The sequence below is a fragment of the Sinocyclocheilus rhinocerous genome, unplaced genomic scaffold (assembly GCF_001515625.1).
Source record: "Sinocyclocheilus rhinocerous isolate Xijiao unplaced genomic scaffold, SAMN03320098_v1.1 scaffold36, whole genome shotgun sequence".
Classification (NCBI taxonomy): Eukaryota; Metazoa; Chordata; class Actinopteri; order Cypriniformes; family Cyprinidae; genus Sinocyclocheilus; species Sinocyclocheilus rhinocerous.
Window position 1 is genome coordinate 2,632,358 of NW_015664459.1, and position 11,969 is coordinate 2,644,326.

Genomic DNA, 11,969 nt, shown 5'->3' on the forward strand with positions numbered 1-11,969 from the left:
TTTTTTTCCTTTTTATTCGAAATATTTCCAAACGTGTATCAGGAAATATCTCGATTCTCAAACATGTGTAAGTTAATGCGTTTTGTACCAGATTGTTATTTGTGGGTGACAAAGTAGAGTAATAGTGTAATCTATTAACTACACATAAAAACCCAACTTTTTACTTAAATAGGCCTACCAGATATGGGTGTAATGCCATAAAATATTTTTAATACGACTGACTTTGTATTTAATAACAATATTGTAAGTTACTATATCAGGCTATAACATTTTCATTTTACAGAGAGCAAAGAAAATTTAAATGATCAAAGAACATTTTCACTTCAGTCTAGCCAGAGTTCAGGCACTCTCAAAAACTCCCATTTAAATCACTGAAGCGGTTTACACTGTGAAATGAACATCTTACTTACATTCGTCCGCACATCTGCACAGTCAGCGAGCAAGTGAACAAAACACCGCGTTAAAATTCACGTGTTTTTGGCCCTTTTGGCCTTCCATAAGCGATGACTCATCTGAACGTCTCTGATTACTGTTGTGTTCTTGTATTATTGATTCACCAGAAGAGGGCACTATGGGATACTAAGTTGGTACCTATAAAAGGTGTAGAAGAATAATTGAATGTGAGCAACCTTGTGGCATGCAGGCTGTGTTTGCTGTTGGCTTTTGATGCTAATAAGTCTTTGAATTGTAACTTCTGGAATCTGACTCCTCATGCTTACCTGGACTTGAAACACTACAATTACCCATTGCATTCATAAGCTCAACAGACTCGTGTGTGATTGGTTATAATCAGAGGCGGACAGTAACTAAGTACATTTACTTGAGTATTGTACTTAAGTACACTTTTTGAGTATCTGTACTTTACTTGAGTATTATTTTTTCTGGGAACTTATGACTTTAACTTCACTACATTTGAAAGACAAATATTGTACTTTTCACTCCACTACATTTCTATCAAGGTGCTTCTGTACTTTTACTTAAGTAAAAATCTGTCTTTACAACTTTTACTTGTAATGGAGTAATATTTGACCAGCAGTATCTGTACTTTCACTCAGTTGAGTACTTTGTCCGCCTCTGGTTATAATGCAGCGCTGTACAAACGCGTCTGTCTCTGGCTCAGTGCCAGCCAAAGCGCGAACGCAGATTTGAATAGCAGCTGATGCTGTGCCGAACTAAACGATCTAATCACACCGGTGTGATTGTATCAAATATGATACATATTAACCCTCAATCTGACTTTGGGGTCAATATGACCCCAATCAACTTTTCCTTAGTTAAAAAAAAAATGGTTCCCTTCATCTCAGCAGAATAAGATTTTGTGACTTTTCTACATTATCTATCTATATTCACATAAATAAAAAAACTGGGCTTGATTCACTTGTTCTGAAGGTATGTAAAAAAAAAAATTATAATTTACAAATCTTGTCTTTGGGGTCAATATGACACCATATTGAAATGAATGGGAAATGCTAAAAAAAAATCTGAATTTTTTTTCATTTGTCAAAAAAAAAAAAATTGAATTAATCCGGCATAAATCTGAAAATTTACAAAAAAGACAAAAGACGTCTTTTTATGACATCTTCTAAGCATCTTATATTGACGTCCACGACTTCTCTAGAAGGTTAAAATTTAGTTCAGATGTAGTCCTTGCCGTAGGCCTGTCACGATAACAACTTTTTGTTGTGTGATATATTGCCCCAGAAATAATTGCGATAAGCGATATTATTGCCATTTTAAAGACCATTTTATACCACTGAATATATAATCATGTAACAGCATAATAATGCAAGAAGGCCTACACACTTCCAAATGACAACAAACTTTTAATTTTTAAGAATATTTAGTTAACGGAAATTAAGTATCAAAATATTAGATACCTTAAAAAACCTGAATAAATAGTAAATAAACATTTTCTAACAACAAATGCAAAGTAACAAGTAGAAAAAATAAGAAAAATACACAAAGAACTTGTATGAAGATTTTTCCCTTACCTTCTTTTCTCTGTAAATTAAAATTGTATATATTTTTTACAATTACTCTTTCTATTTTTCAATACTGATGCTATATTTTCTTCATCAGACAGCTCTTTTTCAGAGTTTGGTCTTTAAAGCTCTTAAATTTTAATACAAAATAGCTCTTAAATTTGAATACAAAATAGCCACATCTATATACTTACTATATCTGTCATTTTAAAATTTGTGATTAAATATTCCTGTCATCATAACTGAAGCGGTATGCTCTGCTTTCCATTGTTTTGACCTAAAATCTAACACTATACAGTGGACTCCGAAGGTACTACAAGTACTCCTACATCTATATAGTTTTTTTTCTGTAGTATTAAAGTTAAATTGTATCATGTTCATCAAAAGAAATACAGACCCCACTTAAATGATCATATATACACTAGTGGCAACAAAACATTCATCAGAATATGTTTATTTAACAATAACTCATAAAATATTTGAGCAGCCCACCCAAATCAAGCACAGTAAAATAATATCTGCTTAATTTATAAATATATACATATTTTGTTCATAATTAAGAACACTGCAAAATCATCATTTCAGTTTGAGAATGTAACAAACTGATAACAGCACATTTTTTTCACAACAGTACTACAGTTCACTCTAAAGACAGTCCATAGGTAAATATATGTTTCTTGTTGGGTAATGATTGTTCAAATGTTGACATCAGCTGACATAACACATTTAGTTGGAGTATAAAGACTAAATCAAAGTGTAGAATAATTCAACATGTAACAATACCTTTCACAAAAGGTTTCTAAATACATACAGCAGGGACAAAACTAGACAACTAGATCATTTGGATTGACTGGAATTTGGACTATACTGTAACAATGTTGTAACATTACATAAGCCAATTAAAGGGTTACTCCACCCCAAAATGAAAATTGTGTCAATAATCACTTACCCCCATGTCGTTCCAAACCCGTAAAAGCTTAGTTCGTCTTCGGAACACAATTTAAGATATTTTGGATGAAAACCGGGAGGCTTGTGACTGTCCCATTGACTGCCAAGTAAATTACACTGTCAAGGTCCAGAAAAGTATGAAAGACATGGTCAGAATAGTCCATCTGCCATCAGTGGTTCAACCGTAACGTTATGAAGCGACGAGAATACTTTTTGTACACGAAGAAAACAAAAATAACGACTTTATTCAACAATTCGTCTCCTCTGTGTCTCTCCGCATCACCGTAGCGCCATTTTGGAGAATATCCACTGAACGCAAGGAGCGTACGCTCTTGTGTCAGCCGCGCTGCACGGATGCGCTGTTTTTGTTCAAATCAAAGCATAAATACACATAGAAACGTAATCCTTGTGTCGCGGCTGACACAGAAGAGCGTACGCTGTTTGCGTTCAGCGGATATTCTCCAAAATGGCGCTACAGTGATGCGGAGAAACACAGAGGAGACAAATTGTTGAATAAAGTCGTTATTTTTGTTTTCTTCGCATACAAAAAGTATTCTCGTCGTTGTTTGGAACGACATGGGGGTAAGTGATTAATGACAAAATTTTAATTTTGGGGTGGAGTATCCCTTTAAATAGTGCCACTGAAACACTTTAACTTCATAAAACCATCTCTAAATATTGCCTTCATTACATGAGGAATACAGAAAGAAAAGACAGCCTGTATTCGGACAGAACCCATGTCATCATCTAAAGTGCCTCACCGATCAACAGCCAGGTAACTTTTCACCTCAAAATATTTTCAGTAACCAAATGAATGTATTGCAGCAGGAAAAAAAACATGAGCTTTGAGAAGCCTCAAATACAGATTGTCCTTTCCGTAAGAGGTTTGGGTTGTTTGATGGAAGTTTATGTGACAGTGGCTGTTACTGAAAGGCTCCCTGTACGGCTGAAGATGCAGCTGTGGCGGCAGCGGACTGGAAGGTTCGGTTTGTGACGACCCCCTGAGAAAACTCTTCCTGCGCCTTCTGGAAGCTCGCACCTGTGTTTCTGTACATGGAGTGAACCTGAAAACACAGTGAAAGTCAGTGCACAATCCCAAACTGAAGGTTTGAACAACATTATTAGTAATGAATAATATAAATACACTCTCAGGGGAAAAAAAAGGTTTAAAAGCTGGCACTGTGGATGTCACCCTTTCAAAAGGTACACATTTGTTCTATTTTTATTTATTTTTTTACCCCTAAAGGGTGCAAATTCGTACCTACATACTACTACCTAATGTGCATATGGGAATTGGTGTCTGCATAAAATTACAAAAGTGATTTTATATACAGAAAAAGCATATTAACGAAAGTAAACTGTCAACTGTAATGTTTCAAATAACGTCAAAATATGGGTGAAATAATATTCCAATTTCATTCAGCATAACAGATATATTTTTGTAAAAATGAAATGATATACTTATTCTGACCTGTATTTATTAGTTTCTGTGGGCTGCACTGTGATCCTTAAACATAGTCTTTTAATGACAACTAATGATTCTGGTTCTAAACATGCCTGACAAGATTTTTTTGTTATATGAACTATTGTTACACTGAATGGCATTTTACTGGGCGTTTTCTGTAAATTGTGTTAAAAATTTATGATAGTCATTATTTTTTGCGCAGCAAAAATAAAATGAACCAGGACACATTCTAATGTACAGAAAAAAATTAAGCTATAATAAACGTTTACTGTTTTGATTCTTGAAAACTCATTTTCATCTTTGACCCAAATTGGTACTAATACTTTTAATATGTGTAAAGACAGACAGATAAAATAGACAGATTTTACACAATGATGTATGCAAGTGCAAGAACAACCACATGTTCACATATGCACACTTACAGCTGTGGCCAACTTACCATTTTCAGTAAGATCACAGACAGCACAGCACTGACAGTGAAGAATCCAGCCACCACCATCATGAAGACTGACACGGCTATGTTAATCTTGAGCACAGAGATGGCTGTGATCCAGCCACTGCGAAACAATCATTATATCACATTAATGCTTTCAAGTCTAGTCAAGTCACCATTATTTATATAGCGCTTTTTACGATGCAGATTGCGTCAAAGCAGCTTTACAGTATTAAACTGGGAAATAGTGTGCCGTTCTCTTCTGGCCAGACAAAACCAGCAGTTTAATTCTAGGCTGCACCAAAGTCAGATTGTGCAGAGGACTCACTCAGCTTTCAGCACACACTTTCATACTATCTCACAAAACTTAAATATAGAAAAGAAATTTAAATTTTTTTTGTAAGTAATCCCACACCTCTCCTCAACAAGCACACAATTCGAGCTATTATTCATGTTCTTAGCAGAAACTGTGCTGGATAGGTCTATCGACGTTTAATATTGGGTTAGAGTTTTGTAGAATATTAACAGTATGAAACTGTAAATTAAAAAGGCACATTGCTGAGAAGAGTACAGGATATTTCACCATACAAAATATGACCATGAGGAGGAGGTTCATGGAAAACAGAGAAGAGAGCCCACACTCAGAGAGACCCCCCAGGAAAATGAACACTGGCAGATTATGAAGTTGAGATCTGTCGAAGAAACTTGCAGAGAGGAAGTACACACAAAGACTCAAATAACACACTTAAAAGAGCGCCAGTGATGGAGAACCTCACCTGTTTCCCCAGCCGGGGATCCCAACACTCTGAATGATGTACACGATTACTTGGAATGAGAAAATGAAGAAGAAAAAGAAGAAACTGAAGGAGCTGTCAGATCTGCAATGCAAAAGAAAAAGTTACAGGTGAGATGATGATACTCAGATGTCTTTCCAATCAAAACAATAAACCTCTCTCTTTATATAATTGAAGCACCTTTCAGGACTACAAAGATTACACTGTAACATTACTTATTGTTTTTTAATGACAATAAAGATAAGACACTACATGCAAAACCATTGTTGGTTTTCATGCTGATTCCATAAAATGTCATCTTTCAGACCAGTGGAAAGAAGCACCCAAAATACACAATTAAGTGTTGATTTTATTACACGTACATATCTATTTGTATCTGTAGATTTCAATTGCAGTGCATTTCTTTAAAGGCTGTTTTCTCAAAGAAAGTTTTTTTTTCTCCTGCACTGAGCCAGAAATCTCACTTACACAAAACTTTGCGGTTTTATTGCTAAATGCATCCTGAAGGTTTTTACAGAATGCTTTCTTTAACTGATATATATAACATTTAATCCTAAAAACACTGATTTTTTCTTTCTTTTTTTTCTGGCTGTTAGTGGTATTTTTGTATATTTTGTATTATGGAGGTATAAAAGTGATAAAAAGATACATACAAATTTCATTTGATATCCATTCTGTAAAAACCTGTAACTATAATGTCAAGAAAATGAAAACGATTTTTAGCTTTATCCAATGTTCAGATACATATTCAAATGAGTGCATATTTAATTAGATAATACCTTGTTTGAATCTTTAAAAGGGTTACTTCACCATTCGTCATTAATTACTCACTCTCGTGTCATTAAGATATTTTTGATGAAATCTTTGCACACAAAAAGTATTCTTGTAGCTTCATAAAATTAAGGTTGAACCACTGATGTCACGTGGACTATTTTAACGATTCCTTACTACCTTTCTGGGCCTTGAACGTGTCAGTTGCGTTGCTGTCTATGGAGGATCAGAAAGCTCTGGGATTTCATCAAAAATATCATAATTTGTGTTGCGAAGATGCACAAAAGTCTTACGGGTTTGGAATGACATGAGGGTGTCATTTTTCATTTTCGTTTTTGGGTGAACTAACCCTTTAAGCAGCATTTTAGAAAAAATTGTAAAACAAAACAGTTGTCTTAATGTACTGTGATTAATCTGCTGGGGAAGTATAGGGATATCTACAGTATTAGTTAAATTCTCTATTCACCTGTTGTGACTTTTTTCATTACTGTAATGAGGCTGTGAGGCTGGCATAAAAATGTAATGAAAATTATGACACAATGCAAAATATCAACACTGAACTCACTTAAAGGCTTTGTATACGGGTCGGTACCAGCAGAGGAACGCGACAGGAGTGAACAAAATAAACCAGAGGATTGAGAGTCCGAAGTCCACTCCATTCTGAGTAGAGACAGTAAAATACACCAGACAGGCCAGCAGGTTCAGAAACAGCGTCACACTGTGATCTGTTAAAAAAAAGAAGAAGATGTGGTCCGTTATCTAGGCTTACATAGAGAATGAACATTTCCTAAAATGTTTGCCAAAGCATACAACCATACTTCTCAAACTGTTTTGCAGTATATGTATAGTAGGCAGAGTGGAATGGAATACTCTGATGACTTACAACACTGGGCAGAATTAGCAGTATCCAACAGAAAACACTGCACGAAATACTGCATCCCAAAATGCAATGTGCTTGACTTAACCTTTCATTTCCAGTGTGACCAATGAAGCTCAAACAATATGAATTTGCAATCTAACACCACAAAAATGTTACCGATTTTCACACAAAAAATTTAAAAACAAAATACTGCAGTACAGTGTTGTTTTAGTTTCATCGCTATACTATTATAGTTTTAGTTAATAATTTTAATTAGATTAGGTTTTTACACTTTAATTTTACTTGTTTTATTAATTTTGTTGTACGTCTTTAGCATTTTTATTTTTCTAAATGTCTATATAGTTTTTATTTATTAGTTTGTTATTTTATTGCTTTAGGTTAAGTTTTATTTATTTCAAGTAACAAAAATGCTTGTTTTTTTTACAGTTTTATCTTTATCTTAAAACATGTAATAATCCCACTGCAGTGTAATTATCGCAAGCTATTCCATTTTGAACAGTCTTTATTCATTACACGTCTCTGCATTCACTTACATATCCAGAGGTAGTACATCATCTTGCAAACCCTCTGATATTCCACAGGAATTTCTTCATTGAAATCCTGATAGAAGCACGGTTTTATGGGGAAAAACTTGGGCAAAGGTGGCCAGTTGTTTTCTTTACCTGCAAGCAAACAATTTCCTTCATGTCAAGAGACCACAGAAGAAAGTCTTACAGAATAAGAGCAGTATAAGTGTGGTTCACCTAATGCTGTATCCCGATCCCGGAGCTCCTGTTCTTTACGCTCCAGCTCAGCAGCCTTCTTCTCCAGCTCCGCTTGCTGACGGAGGAGCTCAGCCTGTCCTGCAGCGACACTGGCCTGATGGAGGAAGAAGATACAGTACATGCTGCTTTACTGCGGTTTATGCATAAACCTAACATCTGTTTGGTTGTCTTTAGGAGGATATGAGTAGCTTACCTTATTTCATGATGTACTAAGATAAATACAGCATGCATTAGCATACAAATATCATGTGTTAAGTATAGTTCAGCATGAACACTGTACTAACTTGTGGACTGGGCTCCACTGTGGTCTGCAGGACTGCTGGTTGAGAGGCAGTTGATATGGGAATGGTGCGCCCATCCTTAAATGAGAGTGGGGCAAGGTTTTTAAACTTTTCGATTGTGATTACATACAGAGCACAACAGCTGCTTTTTTAAAATAAGCAAACACCAGAAAAAAAAGTTTTTAACAGAACTCCTACTTGATTCTTTTAGGATTTTGCATTTCTTTATTTACTTGACAAGGTTTGCTTTTTTTTGTAACTTTTAAAGATTAAATGTGACCCTGGACCACAAAACCAATCTTAAGTCGCTGGGGGAAATTTTTAGCAATAGACCAAAAAAAAAATTGTATGGGTCAAAATTATCAATTTTTCTTTTATGCCAAAAATCATTAGGATATTAAGTAAAGCTCATGTTCAATGAAGATATTTTGTAAATTTCCTACCGTAAATATATTCAAATTTAATTTTTTTTTATTAGTAATATGCATTGCTAAGAACTTCATTTGGACAACTTTAAAGATGATTTTCTCAATATTTAGATTTTTTTGCACCCTCAGATTCCAGATTTTCAAATAGTTAAAATATTGTCCTATCCTATGTAACCTGAAAGCTTATTTATTCAGCTTTCAGATGATGTATACATCTCAATTTCAAAAAATTGACCCTTATGACTGGTTTTGTGGTCCAGGGTCACAAATAAGACATACACTTAAATTCTAAATAAATACATTAAAAATTAAAACTAGGATTTCAATTTATTAATTACAATATTTGACTGTATTTTTTTTTATCAGCTTACTTATTTTTGATCCCACAGGATAATTTTGGTTCCAAATTACAACAAGAACAATATAATTATGTATACATTCCTGTAGATTTTTTTTTTTGACTAGATATAAAGCCAAGGACATTAGGAATTGAGAAAGGATATTTAATTTGAAAATGAGGATTGGAAATTGTTGTCATGCTTACCAGAGCACCAGCTGTAAATGGGTTAAACTCTCCTATGCCATCGGCTGCCGTGTTGGTCACCTGAGTAACTGATGGATCCTGTCAGGCACATAAAATATGACTTGTCTATTCATGTAACACATGTTATGCACAGTTTCTGGACATGCGCCGTAGCATTCTTTAAAGTACTTTGGAGTGCCATGTAAACGCTGCCGGTAGGCTACATGAATATAACAATTATTCAGTACCATGACATCTCTGAAAGCACCACAGTATTGTCAACTATTGTTTATTTTTTATTTTTTATATTTGTATCTAAAAAAAGTATATATCCTGTGCCACGAAATTAAATGAGATGCACCTGTCGGATTTGTACATGAGTTTCGTACACCTCGCGTGATGTGAGGGATTGGGAAGTTTTTATGTTTGTAAAATGCTTTACGTTCTTTACAGAATGATAAACAGGTTTATGATGGTAACCACCGAAGCAAAAACACAGTTGTTATATTTTAAAACAACTTAAAACAACACGATTTAATTTAACAAAGTAACACTTCCTCTATCGTCATCAGATGCTGATTGGCTTGTCAGCCTTACAGTGAATCGTGATTGGTTGAACGCCTGTCAATCACACCTCATTACTCTAGTGACTCAGAACCTAACCAACCAACCAAACAGGTTTGCAGCGCATACAACTTTTAACATTTTACATATACCTGAAGACATAATAAGTAGATATTTACCTGAAAAGGATTGACATCAACTGGCTCGGCAAAGGGGTTGTTATCGAATCCAGACATTTTGTCTTGCGGTAAGCAGCACAGGTGTACTGGTGCTCCGTCTGTGTACCTGCCAGCGCAACTCCCTGAGCGCACACCTCGCTGCGCATGCGTGATGGAGTCAGTCGTCACGTCACTCCTGGGTTAGTTTGATCTCATGTTCCAGCTCTGCTTACACTGCTGGAAATGAATACTACTCGGTTCTGATGTGGAGCTATCCTGCTACACGTATACCTATAGAAACGTACCATTTTAATAATAAGATTATTACTTGGTGCAGAAAATGGTACGTTACCATTTTTGTTCATTCATTTACATTTTTTTTTTTTCCGAAAAACTTTTCAAAGTTGAATTTTAGCATAATTACTAATGATGCTGAAAATTTAGCATTGTCACCACAGGAATAAATTACATTTTAAAATATATTCAAATAGAAAGCAATTATTTTAAAGTCCCCCTGTAGCCAAATATTTTATCCCTTAAAACCTCCCGCTCTCTCTCTTGAAGCCAACACGGAAGTTACTAAAACTGTAATTCGTCAACTGGCCGCTAGAGGCTGGCTGCAAAAGGGAGTCAATCCCATAGACTCCCCATGTTAAAATGCCCAACTTTACAGCAGAAAAAAACCGTTTACAGCCTGGTTCAAAAAATTATTTTTGTCTATATAGTTAATTTTGCCCTTCATGACAACTGTGAGGGGGGTGAATTTTTTTATAACTCACCCGTTTAAATTATATTAAGCCTTAAAATTCTGCATAATTAAGGGCGTGGCCACTTGAGTGACAGGTGGATTGCCGCTGCTGTCACCACCGTCGAGCTAGGTGGGCGTGGTTTCAGCAGCCAGCTCCCGCCTCTTTGCCCATTTTCGATTATCCGGGAGTGACACGCGGTGACGCGCTGCCAAGATGGCGACGGCTGGCTCCGCCTACTTCAGGCTTCAAAACGCTCGTCGAAAGTCTATGGGTTACGTCACGGACACTACGTCCATGTTTTTATACAGTCTATGCTTAAAACTTATCTTCGATCATCAAAATTACATATTTAAATGTTTTTTTCTTGTGAAGAAAATTTTCTCATTCCTTAAAATAGCTTGAATGTAACTCAACACCCTTGCCTCATTTACTATACGCTGATCTATGAATATGCTAATTAGTCCCGCCTCCACTCAGTCACACCAGCCAGCGCCTCCTGATCCACTGAACTGTAGTAAACGCAAAACAATGGCATACACAGATAATGACTGATAAAACTATGTTTTTACTAGCGGACAACTACAGTGAATACTGTAACATTCGTTAAAGTTAGTTAATTGAGTTAAGTTAAGTGTCCTAAAATGCCTTGAAGACTCGAATGTAGCCGTTTGTGATTGTTAATTCGCGCCCGCGAGCACGTTTTCTATTTGGAAATATTTTCAAATGTAATTAAAAACTTTTCAAAGTTGAATTTTAGCATCATTACTCCAGTCACATGATCCTTCAGAAATCATTCTAATATTCTGATTTGCTGCTAAAAAAAAAAAAACATTACTATTATTATTATTGTTGAAAACGGCTTAGTATAATTTTTTTAGGTTTCTTTGTTGAATAGAAAGTTCGGAAGAACAGCATTTATCTGAAATATAAATATTTTGTAACATTATAAATGTCTTTATCATCACTTTTGACCAAGTTCCTTGATAAATAAAAGTATTAATTTCATAATTTAATAATAAATATATAATGATTTAAATATACTGACTCCAAGTTTTGTGTAATGTTACAAAAGCAGGACTTTAAATAGTAAAAATATTTCACAATATTACTGCTTTTACTGTACTTTGGATGAAAAAATGCAGGCTTATTGAGCAGAAGAGAATGATTAAAAAAAAAAAAAAAAAAATTAAAAATCTTACTGTCCAAAAATTAAACATTTTCTTTTCCGA

The 11,969-nt window shown here is 35.0% G+C and overlaps 1 protein-coding gene across 1 annotated transcript; it reads right to left on the minus strand.

The window, feature by feature from the left end:
• Positions 1 to 3,511: 3,511 nt before the first annotated feature.
• LOC107730145 (secretory carrier-associated membrane protein 2-like) lies at positions 3,512 to 10,253 on the minus strand. Its single transcript, XM_016540877.1, has 9 exons — positions 10,013 to 10,253; positions 9,291 to 9,368; positions 8,322 to 8,396; positions 8,017 to 8,131; positions 7,807 to 7,935; positions 6,959 to 7,118; positions 5,605 to 5,706; positions 4,835 to 4,952; positions 3,512 to 3,994 (listed from the first exon to the last, which is right to left on the minus strand). Exons 1-9 carry the CDS (start codon positions 10,067 to 10,069, stop codon positions 3,854 to 3,856), a joined length of 975 nt encoding a protein of 324 aa, XP_016396363.1. The 5' UTR covers positions 10,070 to 10,253; the 3' UTR covers positions 3,512 to 3,853.
• Positions 10,254 to 11,969: the final 1,716 nt, after the last annotated feature.